The sequence below is a fragment of the Stegodyphus dumicola genome, chromosome 12 (assembly GCF_044657685.1).
Source record: "Stegodyphus dumicola isolate Sdum_Otavi_A_Nest chromosome 12, ASM4465768v1".
Taxonomy (NCBI): domain Eukaryota; kingdom Metazoa; phylum Arthropoda; class Arachnida; order Araneae; family Eresidae; genus Stegodyphus; species Stegodyphus dumicola.
This window is the reverse complement of record NC_140779.1, coordinates 71,625,758-71,642,816: the sequence shown is the minus strand read 5'-3', so window position 1 is coordinate 71,642,816 and position 17,059 is coordinate 71,625,758. Positions and strand designations below refer to the sequence as shown.

At 32.2% G+C, this 17,059-nt stretch overlaps 2 protein-coding genes across 6 annotated transcripts in view; one reads left to right on the top strand and one right to left on the bottom strand.

Annotated features, from left to right (window-relative positions):
- The window catches only part of LOC118182155 (SH3 domain-containing kinase-binding protein 1-like), a 72,624-nt gene extending 67,188 nt beyond the window's left edge, over positions 1–5,436 (bottom strand). For 2 of the 3 annotated variants that reach the window (XR_004757010.2, XM_035351469.2), the window contains exon 1: positions 5,067–5,436. The gene's annotated coding sequence lies outside the window, so the exon portion shown is untranslated. The remainder of the gene's footprint in view (positions 1–5,066) is intronic. The other variant, XM_035351471.2, reaches the window with a different exon arrangement.
- Positions 5,437–6,003: 567 nt separating this feature from the next.
- Positions 6,004–17,059, top strand: part of LOC118182157 (DNA damage-regulated autophagy modulator protein 2-like) — a 56,522-nt gene continuing 45,466 nt past the window's right edge. Inside the window, exons 1-3 of one of the 3 annotated variants that reach the window (XM_035351474.2) lie at positions 6,004–6,607; positions 7,391–7,472; positions 7,875–7,996. In XM_035351474.2, coding sequence (XP_035207365.1) covers positions 7,402–7,472; positions 7,875–7,996 — 193 coding nt within the window. In that variant the 5' untranslated portion in view covers positions 6,004–6,607; positions 7,391–7,401. The remainder of the gene's footprint in view (positions 6,608–7,390; positions 7,473–7,874; positions 7,997–17,059) is intronic. The other 2 variants (XM_035351475.2, XM_035351473.2) reach the window with 2 other exon arrangements.

Sequence of the window (17,059 nt, the reverse complement as noted above, 5' to 3'; positions counted from 1 at the left end):
TGCTTGTTGAGCCAACTCAAACTTCATGGCATAGACTAAGGCAAGTTTAGTCTTTCAGATCCGCCAATCTGACAGCCTCCTGAATTTTTGCATCCTTGACTGCATCACGGCCAGATTTTTGCAGACATTAGGTGGATAGCCCAGATATGCTTGATGCGCCAACTTCTCGATGTCATTCGCCAGTTCTTGAATGCTTTCCGTGATCTTCTGCAGGCGAGTTTTAAACTGCAAGCAGCTATAGTCCTTTCCACACTTTTACCCCAAATCTCAGTTCCAACGCATCTGAGAGGACGTTGAAGTTAGAAATTTGGTTTTCGGAGAGGACTCCTAAGATGTCTACAGCATCCCCTCAGAGTAATGCAGCCAACTGTGAAACCTTCATGTGGAAGACCTACTTGTTAGTTTCCGCCACGATCAAAAACTGGGTCTTATATACACACCATGGTGATTTTCCATTGTATGTGCTTGGTTTGATTACCGTATAAGAAGAAACTGGGGAAACCTCGAAATCTTCAGGTTTGTTCTTGGGCTCAGTCTAGTTTTCTTTTAAAACATTTACTTCCTTCCGGAACTTCCTCTATTTTTCTTCAAATCTTTCTTCCATAGCTGCTATTTTTGCTCCATTTCTCTATTTTTCCTCTCTAAACTCAGCAATATCGCTTTTAATTTTATTTTGTTCCACTTCCATCTGTTCGAAATTCTTTTGCAGCTTTTCTTTTATGGCTTTTGTTTCTTCTTGACCTGATTTTATTTCACTCTCTAACTTCTCTTGTCCAACCTCGATCTCTTCCTGTCTGGTTTTCATCTCTACTTTATTGGCTTTTGTCTCACCTAAAAAATTCACCAAAGCCTTCCTTTGCCATGGCTATCCTGCAAGTGGGTCACTGGCATTCACTTGCAAACCCCACTCCTAACACCAGTTGTTGTATTCTGCACAGGTTCGTGGATTTGGAGTGATCAACGACAACACCTGATGGTGAATGAAAACACAATTTATTAGCCAGTATTACTCAGGACAGCTCCAAAAACATGTTTACAGTCATCGAAAAACTACGACAAACATGCTGAAACAATCAGCAACACAACCTTCAGGCTATAACTATGAAGACAGCTGCACCAAATCCATCAACTTGTTTATCCCGTCTTGGTAGTAACCAGAGCCCTGCTCATTCAGCCACTTCTCGGCAGCTGTTTTCACTGCATCGTCTGAGGTGAACCGTGTTCCGAATAAGCATCGCTTCAACGCCGTAAAAATGAAATAGTCACTTGAAGCCAAATCGGGAATGTATGGGGGGTGATTCCAGATCTCCCGCTTGAACCTTTGCAGCAATTCCCGAGTCTGGCGAGCTGTATGGGGCCTGGCATTGTCATGCAGAAGAATGACGCCTTTGCTTAGTAATCCAGGTTGTTTGCGTCGGATGGCTTTACGCAATTTCAATAAGGTGGCACAATAACGATCGGCCTTAATGATATGTACAAGCTCCAAATACTCGATTAGGATAACAGCAGTTGTATCCCAGAAAACAGTTGCCATCACTTTACTGGCAGAGAGTGTGACCTTAAACTTCTTCCTCATCGGTGATCCAGCGTGTTTCCACTCCATCGTGGCTCTTTTGGATGTGGGGGTGAAGTGATGAAGCCATGTTTCATCACCGGTAACGATGTGAACAATGAAGTGTTGGCCGTCTGAATGGTATCGCTGAAGAAATGTGAGGCTGCACATCATTCGAGTGGCCTAATGCTCCGCCGACAACGCACAAGGAACCCAGCGGGCACAAACTTTGGAATATCGCAACTCATCGGTTACGATACGCTGAACATTACCATAACTCAGGTCCAACTCTAAGGCAATCTCACGCACGGTTACTCGTCGATCCCTTTGGATGATTTCTTCAACACGTGCCATGTTGATATCCGTCCTTGAAGAACTTGGACAACTGCTCGCTTCCATATTGCGGTTTTCCACATGCTCCCTGCCCGCTTGATAAGAATGACACCATTTTGCTACCTGTTGTCTACTTATTGCTTTGTTCCCATATACCTTAATGATTTGTCTGTGAATTTCAGATGCGGCCACATTATTGGCCGATAAGAATCGAATTACGGCTCGCACCTCAATGCGTTGCTCTTAAGTGTCTACGCACTGACGCTACTTACTTGTAGAACCGCTGTAGGACAACTAGCGTGATCTGTCAACCACCCTGGGGTGGAAATATTAGCTCCACAATTATTACGTTTCAAATGCTTCTGCTTGTAAACTTTTTTTGGATCAACCTACGGTTGATCTTTACAATATGGTAACTGGTAGTTTGGCGACATTTTGGAGGCGATAAAGGTTACTACCTGGGACTTTGGTAATAATGTGAGCAGTACTCAGTTCCTATTACGCATTATTTTGTGTGAGGGAAATGAGAGATTATGGGATATGTCGTGATATTAATGGACGAATTACGGTTCTTTAATCGGAAAAGGGAAGAAATCGGGAAAAAATCTGGAAATTTTGTATTTGGCTTTATTCTGTGTTGTGTGAAACAGTGTTTGTGAATTTTTGGATCCCATGGCCGTAACTAAAGTGAATTCGAAATGGGTATTTATGTATGTATTAATTTAATGTATGTGCTCATTTATATTTTAAGTAGTGTTTTTGAATTTAATTATATTTTAATTAAATGATAGTTATTTTGTGAATTTTATGTTTGTAGGAATTTGACGTTTAGTTGAAGTAAACGTGCATGGAAATAATTTAAATATCTGACACTAAGTAATGGTTGCGGTATGAATTCGTTGGTGACGTGCGTAATGTAATAGATGATTTAGAGGTAAAAGTTTTTGGATATTTTATTTATTTTATATGTGGAAATGTTCATATTTGGAAAGGGTAAATACTTTTTCGTGATCAGGTAATTTCATATATGTTCTTTTTACCGGGTTTAAAGATTGAGAAAATTGTCATGTATTTTCGTGAAATTTTTCTAATTTATGAGAAAAAGCAGTGTACATGGATATAGTGAAGAGTGTGCGCAATGCCATTTTTGTGTAATTCTGGGATGTTTTTTTAAGTAAAAATAAGTCGGCGTGTACATGGTTTATGTGTATGTGTTATTTTGAAAAACACGTAAGGAGTATGGTATTGTGCACTTTTTCCCAATTTTGCAGTGAATATTTGTCATGATTAAGCAGTTTCGTTTGATAAAATTTCTAGCATAAGTGTAATTCGGCTAGTAGATTGTTGGAAGAAGTGTTCAGTAGATAAGAAGAAAAGAAACATGTCTTTACTTCGTGAAGACAAAATGGCGGCGGAGAAAAAAAATAGAGGGTTGCTGTAGGAGAGTTGGTTGCCAAATTTTCGCCAAAAAATCACCAAGTTACCATAATGTAAAGATCAACCCAACCTACATATTTTCACTTAAAAAAGTCAAAGGAAACAGACAAAAAATCCAATTCTTACTCTTATAAAAAGCGCCACATGAAATGTGCCAAATAATGGGGTGATTCTCCATTTCGCCCGAGACTCGACACGCACGCAAGATTTATACAGGTTTTGGGCTGCTTTCAAGAACATTCTGAGCCAAAATGGTAAGAATTAATTCTAGAATGTTGTCCATCCATCCACAGCATATCATCAATTTTGTCGCCAAATGGACAATTTTGCACCAAATAAGACAACCCAGCCTTCCCATACCATTTTTGGGCAAACCTAAACCTGCTTTGTGGGGATGCTATCTTACAGCGGCTGGGTATTTCGTAACAATATGTATATGCATACACACGCACATACGTATGCATGCAGAGGCGTAGCTAAGGTTTTCAGCGCCCGGGGACACCTAAAGATTTTGCGCCCCTTTCTGTGTTCCAAGAATGGAAAACATTTCATTCTGAAATGTGCATCATCAATTTGGCGCCCCCTGGATGCTGCGCCCGGGGACGGATGTCCCCCCTTGCCCCACCCTAGCTACGCCACTGTATGCATGTGTACACATATACATACATAATTTCTGAATCCTATTCTGATAACAGAAGAGTACTTATTTTCCTAAGAACTAAAAATAAGAGAGAATCCTATTTCCCAAGAACTAAAAATAAGAGAGAATCCTATTTCCTAAGAAGCTAAAAATTTAAAATTGGGATATTTGAAGATCTACTAGAAGAATAGAAGTTGTAATAAAAAGTAGAAGGCTTGGCAATTATGCAGTACTTTTAAATGAAAATAAAATCTGAATATTTTTAGTTAGTAAATAATTAAGATATCAAAATTTCACGCATTAACAATTTTTTTAAATGCTGTTAATTAATGATAAACTATTTTAATAATTTGCATAAACCTATGCAGAGTTGGTCATGGCAATAACACACATTATTAAAATGTTGCATGTCAGGAAAAAAAAAAATGTTAGCCAATGATATGTTTAGCAAATAAATTGCAGATATGTAAAACAACTCTAATATAAACCAATATAATCCAATATCATTTCTAATATAATCGAATATCATATTTACCCAAAATTACATACATTTAATAAAATCAGAAATCAAAAAATAAAAATTTAATAAATTATTCATAGAAAATGCAAATTTATCGGTTTAATTCTAGTATGCAAATTTACCGGTTAAATCCTAGTACACGGGATTTGGCTACTTGGCAACTTTATGATGAGCAGTAAATGTGACATATACAGTGAGTAGTAAACGAGCATATATTATTAATTAATTCATACACTGGTCATCACATCACTGAGGTTAAATCATTCACTTTACAAAATTACAGTATTTCCTCTCGAATGTAGGTATGCTTCAATATACTGAATTCTTTCTGATAATAACAATAACTCGCAGAATGATGTACTTTAATGATATTTTATGCTCATACATCAATTTAAATTAGAATCCTCGAAAATGTTCATATACATATATATATTTGATTCTAGAAGCTTTTTGATTCTAATGCTCAAAAACTGCAAAAATTGTAAGCTTGGTTGCATTTATTTCAATAACACGCTTACGAAAATAAAAATTAAAAAAATTCATCAATATCATCATTAACAACACAAAGATTTAAAAACACTTACACCTATGCCCAATACAGTCGCTGACATGTAATGCAATAAGCTTCGGCAATAATCTGAGGTGGATCCATTAACTACATAATGATTAAATGGAAGTATAATGCAAAACGATGATAAACGCTCAAAAAAAGTATTCTGCAAAAGCTACTTGATAATACAGCTGTGCATCTATCAACTCAATCATTTCATAAGTAACAAAAGAAAAATACCCATGCTGTGAGAAATCATGCGGAATGCCGTATCTTTACGTGAACTAAGTGCATTCTAATTTTAGAACCTTCAAATTAACAATGTGACAGCAATCGCTAATAATTTTACGCACGTCAAAATATCGAAACCAGATTTCAAGTGGTTCTTCTCACCCACACAGCTTGTTTAAGTCAAATGCTAGTGAATCATTTCCGGTTTTTCTAATCAGTTTCCAAGTGATCTTGCAAAAAAAAATTTCGCATTACATTTAACATTTTCAATTATGTGATTAACCGTGATAAGAAAAAAACTAAATAAGCAATGTTGTCGAGCGAAATGCAGATTCTTTAAAATTTAAGTCTTTGCCTAATAAACTGCTATTCCGAAATTCAACTGAAAATGTTTGAATATTATAAATGATTAATGATGTCCTTAAGCACGTTTAAATCCACGACGGGTGACTGTGTTCAGATGAAAACATAATTTACTTTCCATATTGAACATGAGCCAAATTACCTTAAAAATTTATTTTGGTGAATGGGCTGCTTGAAGGAACATTTTCATTTTCATGAATTTTCCCATGTATACTTAATGCAAATACGAATAAAATTATATTAGAAAGCCCACTACAAAGACATCTCTCCCTCTTGTTCTCATGTACTTTGTCACAACCAACTAAAAGCCACTGTTTTAGAAAGCCCTCGACGCATTTCCCTTTAAATAGATTGCTCTCGTATCCTTTATTAAAATCTTTTCAAATGTCATGATATATTTTAAATAATTTGCGCTATCTGAAAAAATATTCCACAAAAACCATTTTGACGATTGCTATGGGTTAATCCCATTTCAAATAAATTGAAAATAGCAAGTTTCCTTTTAGTTTCCCTTAAGAAGATACCGAATTCTTTGATCGAAACCCGATCGAAACTATTCTGGTTAACTGATTTCAAGATAGTCTGCACTTTAAATCTGTATATTATCACTTTCTGTTATCAATAAAATAAGGGAAGTATGTCAAAGTCATTCGTGTATTGTTGATGTAATCATTGCGTGAAGTTGAGATAATTGGGAAAAAAAAAAAAAAAAAAAAAGCTCATGTGATTTGGTTTTATTTTTTCACAGAAAGTGAAAACAAGTTGTCAAGTGTGTAGTGATTCCTTAGTTTGATTTGACGTACTATTCATGGGTATTTCGTTGTCGTTCGTGAGATGACTAATACATGTTTAGAGTGAAGTTTTGAATTAAAATTGTTTTATCTAATTAGGAAACATTAGTTTTTTTTTGGTTTACCATAAAATGTTAATATTGTGTACGTAGCGTATTTGGCAAATATAACAAGGAACATCTAGACAACGGTAAAATGTTTTTCGTAATATTTTTACTACTAAACTGTTTTTCTAAATGTAAAGTATGTATAATTTTCGTTTATTATATAATTTTTAATGATATATCAAATGCTTCATCCTTTGTTGAATTTCTTTACTTTAGTAACAAAAATATTATGCAGTTATTTAAGCTAAGGTATTGATCTTTTATGAAACCATTGCTTAGCTTAAAATTATAAAAATCTGTAATTAAAAATTGTTTATTGTTTTATTTCTTTACTTAAAAAAATGATTAATAATGGACATTATATGGTCGAAGTTCGAAAATGAAAATTCTTGTGAAATTTTTGTGTAGAATATATGACTATCAAAGTTAGATGTCTGGAACTAATAATATATATATATATATATATATTATTTTGAATCGAAGTCATTAAATGTCTGAAATAATTCAGATTTAGAATATTTTGTAATGTTCTATGTATTGAAACATCATATTAATGATATAAATGATTAAAATACATTTTAGCTGTTTTATTTGTAGTACTAAAAATATTTGTAATATATATCTTTTTGTTTTGTTTTTTACATTATTTTCTCAGCTTGAGAGAATTATGAAGTATTAGTTTATAGTAAAAGAGATGATGAATGTACTTTTTAATTGTTATTTTCATTAATGCAGCAAGAAATGTTAATCATATGGTATGGTAAAAAAAAGGGTGACTGTTAGTTAATAGTATCCTCAAAATTTATTTTTTTTTTAGGTCATTTCCTTAATACGAATATATTTTTATGATATATTTTGTTTTTTAGTTTAACTAAACATGGTGTTGACAAGAATCCATTTGTTACCAGTTTCTATATTTGTATTAATACCATCTTCATTTATAATCACGTAAGTGTAATTCTTTTCCCTTAACAAGTAAATTGTAAAGTAATGCATGTAACAAATTTGAATAAAATATAAATTAATAATATAAACAATTTCACATATAGTTTCACTAAAATTATATTTCTTTTTGTTTCAGTCCGTCAGGCATGGCACATTTTATTTTATTCGTAGAGTTGAAATTCATTTTATGATTGCATGTGTGTTCTAATTGGATTTAAATTGTAAATCTGATCTTATCATGAATTCTGTATAAAACTAAATGATCATGAGACTCTTTGTTCTGTATAAAACCATAGGATTTTTTTTTTTATTACGTTAATATATGTATTTATTGCAAACGGTAGTTGTTAATTTTTCAAGAATTTCATTATTATATTTTAATTTCGTACTGTTTATATTTTTCAGTTACTGCATTGCAGTTTATCTGAATCATGTAGAAGTTGGTTTCCCTTATATCAGTGACACGGGGACTTTTGCTCCTGAAAGTTGCATTTTCAGCCAAGCTGTAAATTTAATAGCTTTCTTATGTAAGTGATATATGTATATTTAAGTGTACATGATTTATTAAATTTTTCAAACTGTATTATGCAGTTTCTTCTGCTTTTAGAATTATAAAGCTGTACCTTTAATACGAATACCACTAATAAAACCTTTTTTTAATGTTTTGCTAAAATCTGTATTTTAAAATTTATTTCTAGATGATTTGCATATTTCTTAGCATTATCTTGCTTTTATTAGTTAATTTTCTTTAAACTTTTCACTTTAAAATAATCATATTTATAATGCATAGAAAAATTATTTTAAATTTAATGAGTATCATGTTTAATCACCTAGCTAAATAATATACGCTTCATCTGTTTGAATAGGGCAAGTAAAAATGAAGCAATCCATACAAGTTTGTGAATAAAATTGAATAGCAATCATTTAGACCTGGGATAGTTTACCTTTTTCAGTTAGTGAGCCAGTTAAATACAGTTTATTATTTTCAGGCATCTAGTGTGCCACTTGTTATATTTCTTTTTAAAAATCATCTATAAGCCTCTGCTTTTATTTCAGACTATCAAATTATATATTGTAACTATATCTGCTATTTAGTTATTAACTTGCATCTAATGTAAATTGAGAAAACAGTATTTTAAAAATGTTTCAGTTTAATTTGAGGTAATGTAAATTATCCCAAAGGCAACACTCTTTATTGTAGGGAAAGGATAAAATAAAAGTAATCAATGTTAGATGATTTTAATTTTTTATTGTATGAAAAATTAGGTATGTCAATCCTGTTCAAGATACATTAATTGCTTTTATTTTTTCACTTCAAAAATGGTTTCTTTTTTAAGATGCATCACTTAATATATACTTTTTACTTTTCAAAATACATTCATTTAATCTTATAACAAATACTACAATTAAGGACTACATGCATTTAATCCCATTTAGTTCAATACCTGGCCAATAGCATTTGGCCTTTCAACATATACCTCATACTTTTAGAAGATTTCATTTTAGCTTCTTCATAAAGTGACTTCAATTCGATGCTCTCCTTCTCTTCTTGTATAAATATTTCTGAAGAGGCTTTTATCAGATCTAATTCTGAACGTTCATATTTCACAGGAGGCAAAATTTCATTTTCAGTCAGTTTGTTGTTAAGTTCAATTTTAGAATTTAACTCATTTGTTGAGATCAGATTTTGCGTTTCTTTTAGTCATTGCTGTTGAGCACGAGTTTGTACGGCATTTATCTTATGAATTTGAACTTCATCTAATTTTGCTTCTTCAAAATAATGTAACAGTTTTGTTACCTAGAAGATACCTTCCTTGATCTAATGAATCTCTCAAGACTGCAGCCTTTGTTATTAGCCTTTAAACCGACATAGTTATCTAACAAAGGTCATTAATAAATTATTTTTTATAAAGTTTTTACTGTTAATTTTTCATGAAAATTATAATCTAAAAAAAGGTTATAAAAAGGAAGGTAAGTAACTACATGACCTTATCTATAAAAAATTTGCTAATTTAATTATGAGGTTATTTTCTTCACTTTCGTTAATCTAATACTCTTATAGGGATAATTATTTCTCATTTTGTTTCAGTTTATTCTTAAAGCGTTATTAAAATTTTCATGCACAGCATGCAGTCAGTTACTTGAATGTCAATTTGTTAGTTATGACAAAAGTCAGCTGTATAATATTTCAGTAGGGTTTGGATTTGTTATATTATGCCAAAGCACACTCCTGTGATGTTATCGTCATGCGATGATTTGTAGATACTTTATTTTTTACCATGATATTTTGAAACTGTGAAGTTTTTTAACCACTTTATTTTCGACGACGATATTTTGTACCATGATGTTTTAGATCTGTGATGTTTTCTCTTTGCGATGTTTTCTCCCGCGATGTTTTGTAGCATGATGTTTTCGTCCGTGGGTTCTTGCTTTATTTCATTCATTCTCTCTTTATCTGTGATCATGTTTTCTAAACTCAGCAGTGCAACTAATTCCTCTCTCATTACTGTTCCACAAACAAATAGAGTGAAATCAGTTAACCTTGATCATAAATTCACATCGGTGCTTTCATAAAGGCATACTGAAAACATCTCGATGTTATCTAAATCAGACTTTGGTTGCTTTGAAACATCTTCATTCATTTTTATTATTCCATCCTTCACAGTATTCCTGCTGACAGCAGTTCTTTAATTCTACTGCTTATATGTTATTTAAATCAGCCAAAATTGGCAAACAACGTAGTACAACTTTGATTAAATGATTATATTTAGCACTGATGATGTTATGCTGTATTTTTGTGAAATAGACTAAGAGATCTGTAATCATTTTGAGTAAAGGGGAGTATTTTCAAAAACTGGCCGCTAATTTTACCAAGAAATTTTGTAGTTTTATTCTGAGCAATTTGGCTTAAAATATCTTCAAAGAAGACTGCCCTGGGATTCACCATAACTGGCAGAATGCCAGGAGCTTTGGTATCCTGATCATTATCAAGAGCCTGAAATTTGTTTTTAACTGCCATAGTATCCTTAACTTTATCAGCTCTTACTTGCTTTGCCATTTTAGTGGCAAGTTGGAAGCCTTCATAATTGGTAATATAAGCATTTTAAACATTAGATACTTTTCTTTTAAGAATATTAAGATTGTTCCTAGTTGTATTTAAACCTGTGTTATAAAGCAAATTCAAATTACCCCTCAGGGAAATAGCTTTCTTCCTCAGTTTAACCAGGGTTTGAAGCATTTCAACAATCATGGCAGTGTTAGTGTCAGCAGCTGACTGTCTTTTCTGAATGAGATTTATGGAGAGTTTAAGTGCTTCAATATCAGCATCAACTTTTCCAATCCTTTCCTTGTTCTTCATCAAGAGCAGCATCAGCTGGAGCGAGATCTTTGTCAATTGCATAACGATGTGCAAGTTTAGTGGTGAAAAATCATCCCTGCATGCAGTGTTATTGATGTTCTACATATATGAGGGCAGAGCAGAGATAAACTTGTTTAAGTTGCAAAGTCATTGGTGACTAATTTTTCTCCAACCTAACATGTGAAAAACAGTAACCATTTAAAAAAAATAGTAGCACATGGAAAATTATACAAAAACAGCAATAAATTAACAAAATTAAAAATGCAAGGATTATTTGGATTATTTAATTATTGCAAAGGACCCGAGGGCTATCTGTCTGAGGAGAGTGATGCCTTTGTGATGGATTTTCTAGGTAGAACTTGCTTGTATACACATTATATACATGGGGAAATCCATGAAAACACCCATGCAGCCAGCTCATTCGTCTGAAATCGAACCCAGGTTGGAACTAACTAGTGCTCAGCGGTTTTACTGCTCGGCTTTTGGTTAGCTAAAAATGCAAGAAAGTCTACGATGAAATACTAAAAAATTATGTAAAACAGTATCCATAACCAATCACTGAAAATTACATAAAACGGCAACAAATTCACTAAATTAAAAGCCCAACAAACGTAATAAACACTTAATTAATAAACATAATAAAATACTAACTTTCTTTCCTCCCCTAGTCTCCTGCCCATGTGTGCAGCAATATGTTTTAACTTTAAAAAAATTTCAGAATTCTCAGCATTGCAGAGCAACTTAGCACTGTTATTCCTGTATACATTGACCTGTTCTAAAATTTAAAAATATGTATATGTATCAGAGAATTTTACTTAATCGGAGAAAATCATTATCACAGTCACCCAAGAATGGTTCATAAATTACTTTTGAGCTGCAAGATTTCTATAATAATGTAACATCGGAGATAAATACAAGTTATCCAGATGCATCATTTGATATGCAATAATCCAGACAGCATTTACATTTTCTACAGCTGGTGGATACTTTTGAGCTATATGTTCTTTAAAATCCCTTCAAAACAGTCTTTCTTTTCATTAGCAGGCAAACTCCACAATTGCATTATGTTTTGTTTCAAGGAAAAAAAAGGTACTGCACATACTAAGCATGAGCAGAAACCACAAACATAACCTTTAAATTCTAAACCCGTTGATTAGTGGGTTGTGTGATAAATACATTTGTGTAAAATTCTGGATTGCCTACTTCAGCAACATTGCATTTTGCCCTGTGATTCTTGTCACGGCTGGGCAGATAATGCAGTAGTACTTTTTTTTTTAAATCAGAAGTTAATAAACATGTCATACACACTCTTCCACATAAACTGCAGCATCTTAAAAAAATGGTTATTATACTGTTTTATCTTTTTGCATTAATAAAACGACAAAACCAGTAAAAATGCTTAAAGGAAATAGCAGTGAGCTTAATTTTAATTACAGTACAAAGTCCGTAATCTGGATGTCCATTATCCGGAATGATCTATAATCTGAACCTCAAAGCCACAATTTTTTTTTTTTTTTTTTTTTTTGTATGCTTTACGCATGCGCGTTTAGCACAAAAAACGAAACAACTTACATTGAAAGAAATGTTTAATAAGGTAAACAAATAAATATTAAACTTTTTTTTTGTAAATTTTGATACCCTTTAGATCATAATTGCTCTTTATTTCATAAATTACGGTTTAATATTTTTAATTGTGTAATTTTTGCATGCCATCTTATCAGATTTAAATCGATGATCTATAATCCAAAAAAAAACCCTAATCCGGAATCGCCGAAGTCCCGATGCATCCGGATTATGGACTTTGTACTGTATTATGGAAAAAATGTGGAATTAAGTTTATTATTTAAATTAAGAAATGTTAGTTATGCAGAAGCTTCCATGAAATTTAATTTAGCAATTAAAATTTTTTGGATGCATTAAAAGGATAAAATTTGGAATTTCAGGCATACAAAGATAAGTTTTGGAAAATAGATCAAAATACCAGGAATGATTTAATTTACAGTGAAAAATTAATTAATAGATTTTTAGCTGTATCAAAATTTGTCAGTTCTGTAACTTTAATTATGTATATATTAATCCTGTGTTTTTATAAACCTTGGCTAATAAACTTAACATTTTCACTCTCATCTTTTGTTCCCCCTTTTCTTTTTTTTATTAATGAGACTTAGTAATTAATTTATGTCTTTGCTTGAATACCTTTATTTAAGCTCAGTGAATTTGTATAATCCTGAGAAATAGAGACAATATCATTTGTTTTATACAGTGCATTTTGCTTTTCGTCTAAAATTAATGTCGAATAAAGGTGAAAATTAACTAGCTATTAAAAGTTCCCCCTCTCCCCGTTCTTAAATACTAAAATATTTCTATATAAAAATTATTTAATAAAATTTTTATATTGAATATTCAGGACTTGTGTGTTAGGTGGGTCAAGTGTATTGCACGAGTTCACCGATGCTGTATTTGATGACATATCAAAAGTTCTAGCATAGTTGTCAAATCATTAAGCATGTTGAAACAGGAAATGGGAAAAATTTGCGATGCTTTCTCTGGAACTCATAATTTCAGACCTTTTGATTGCTAGCCAAATGTGCTTTTCAATTACACTATGAAGGCATATAAAGAGGGAGAAAATACTGTACATAGGGACCAGTTACGACAATGGTTGAGAAATGGCTACCACTGCTGATCAGGACTTGTCTTTGACCGGTTTTATGCAAACTTGTCACAAAGTTCTTTCATTGCAGAGGAGTATGTTACCTCCTGCAGACTGGCGTCTTAGTTCACTTGTCTGTAGCCCCCCTTCCCGTCATCTTCTCAAGGTGAAGTTTACAATTGAAAACTTTCATGGCATGTCTCCGACCAGCTCAACCCCCATGCCATTGCTAGGCGTCTAGACACATAATAATAAAAATTAAAACGCAGGCCTCTGCATCCACGAAGGCTCACCTCTCGGTGCTGATGCCATCGAGGACGTAATGAGTATTTTTTAATTTCCAAATTAAAAATAACATTTACAAAAATAAAATGCCTTTGCTATTAACAATGAATTCTATTCATAATTGATTTCATAATGAGTATTTTATTTGCTTGGGCTGTCTGGCCATTGAAGAAGATTTTATTTACTGAAAGGCACAGCCATCTTTCTTTCTTTTGTCTTTCTTTTTTTTTTTTTTTAACTTCAGACTTTTATCTATGCAATTTTCAAATTTAAATTTCTTATGCTGGATGACATAAAAAGACATGTGCATCATTATAACAAAAGGCATGTGGAAATATCACATGCATTAATTTCATGAATCTTTTTAATATAAAATTCATAGAGAATATCAAATAAATAAATGAAGCAAATTCAAAATTTGGGCTTCAGTGTGCACATTGCTGCTGTAACTAACAAATACCCAAATTTTAGGCATAAAGTTATGGGATTTTTACTGTTTCCTGCAGCAGAACTTACATATTACATACAAGAAAAGGGAATGCTGTTTTCAACTCTGTTTGGTGATAAGAAAAAGCAGTAGTTTATCCTCCATGAAAAAATATTCACGAGGCAAAGCAATATAGCATCAAAATAGTTATGTGGTAACCCACGATATTGGCAAAAAGTATTTATGTTGCAGCCCGAGCATATGTCAGTTTTAATTGGTGTTCAAAGTCGGTTTGTACAATTCTCTAATTTTTTTAAAAACAGATTGCTGTCTAAATGAAAACAAATATCTTGGGAAAAAGGTAATTATTTTGTTACCAGTGTTTCTTGCTTTTTTAATTTTGTTTGTCTACTTTTGTGTGGAATTCTAAATATACTGTCATTTTCAAATGGACTGCTGCCTTTTGCAGATTAGCTTGGCAAAAAATTAGTCACCAACAAATTTGTGAATGTTGTCCAAAATTGGAATAAATTCGCAACTTTGATGGGGGGGGGTGCTGATAATCAGAAAGTACAGAAAAATCACATCTGCAAGCTCATTATATCTTTTGTTCTTAAATGCTGTTGAATTATTTTGTGCCTGCTAATGCACAGATACTAATTGTTTGTATTACACTGTAAGATTTGTATATGTAATTTATATGCATTTTACATGATTTAGCAATATCAAAGCATGAATATAATTTTATGCTTGTCAGAATCATAACTATGACCATTGTACTTTTTTTTAATAGTGAATATTTAAAAAATATATGCAATACAAAGTCGAGATCTGGACTCAGACTTCGGCGATTCTGAATTTTGGATTTTTCCGGATATTAGATCATCAATTTAAATTTAGTAAGATGGCATGCAGAAATTATGAAATTAAAAATGTTAAATCATGATTTATGAAATAATGAATCATTTATGTTCTAAAAGGGTATCAAAATTAACAAAAAAAAAAAAAGGCTTAGTATTTATTTGTTTACTTTATTAAACATTTTTTTCAATGTAAATTGTATAAGTTGCTTCATTTTTTTTTTTTTTTTTTTTTTTTTTTGTGCTAATACTTTTTGTTTAATTCTATAAGTATACATAATTTCTTGTTCAGTTACAAAGTTTCACTGTTCAAGTCCTGTAATTGCTGTGTTGAGAATTCCAACTAACTTGTCAATCGAAATTTTTTCATTTTCAATAACCTCTCTGTTACCACTATCAATAGCAATATTTTCTGGATCTAGAACCATACTACCGATTTTGCTGTCCATTAATTGATTGATGATTGAGGCATTGTCATCGCAATGAAAAACTTCTGTTATATCATCTTCATTTATTACCGCTTCTCCACATTGCTTTACAAAATCCAGTAACTGGAAAATTTCACTTTAAGTGTGCAATATCCGAAAACCTTGAAATTCGCAGCTATCATCTTCATTATCCTCACCATGAAATATGGTAGCTGGCCATAAATTATGCCAAGAATTTTTTAAAGTAACTGAAGACACATCCTCCCACGATCTTTTTAACATTGCATTTCATATTTGCATTTCAGTGTGTGCACTATTCCAATATCCATAGGCAGAATGATGGATGTAAAATTTGGAGGAAAGAATAATAGGAATACATTATCTGTCATTAAAACTATATGAAGTATGAACTGAACAATCATCTAAAATCAAAACAATTTTTGCGTCGTCCGGTAGTTGCCGAGCCATGGGTATAAAATTATTTTAATCCAATCATTCATTAACGCGTGTGTCATCCATGCTTTCACTTTGTACTTTGATTTCTATTTTCCCAATATATATCTTACCTAAAATCGGATACATTAAGAGCTGGCAGAAATTTCCACGTGTAGTGATTTTGAAAGCCACCCTTCTGTATGGAATTTTCTGCCTGTAATGCTGAGAGTGTTAATTATATTTTAATTTTGGAATTGCATTTAAATTATGGGATTCGGTATGCATTATAACGTAGTCTTAGGCCTTAAATTTTACTGTAATTTCGATTAACCCTTTCTGTATTTTCATTTACTGTTTTATGAATGATCATGTATTTTAAAATTTCAGATGCAACTTGTATATTTCATCATTCTATGGTGTCTGCTCCCTCTCTATCCCATTCATTTTTATTTATTATTAACTTATCATATTTTTCTCTTTATTACATCTTCTCTCCTTTAATATTACCTTGCAGTAATATTTTCTTAATTTGATTATATGTGTGCTCATTATCTTCGTGGTGAATTATAGTGCATTAATGTGAATTTTATTTTTATTATTTTTTTACATTTACATTACTGTTGCATTGCCCGAGATAGAAAATGGGAACTACTCTGATATACGCCCTCAAGGCGCCAAATTTCTCGCCAAATATTTTTGGCAAGAAACTCCACGCTGCCATATTGCCATCTAAATTTTTTGTCTACATTTCAAACTTTAAGCTTAAAATGTCTCTAAAAACACTGTTTTTGCGAAAGTAAAAACCACGTTTTGAACATATAATTTAAGCTAAAAATCTGAAACAAAAACAAAAAATTTAGATAGCAAAACCGTGAAGTTTCTAACCAAAATTATTTGACAAGAGTCCATGTACACAGCAATATGTTTTAACTTAAAAAAACATCTACGAATTGCACAATTTAGGCAACAAACGAATCTACGAACTACGCACAACTCACTTTAATAAATTAACATAACAATAAATTTCAAAGAATACCATGTACACAGCATCCTGTTTCAACTTAAAAAAAATCTACGAATTGCACAATTTAGACAACAAATGAATTTACGAACTACGCGCACCTCACTTTAATAAATTAACATA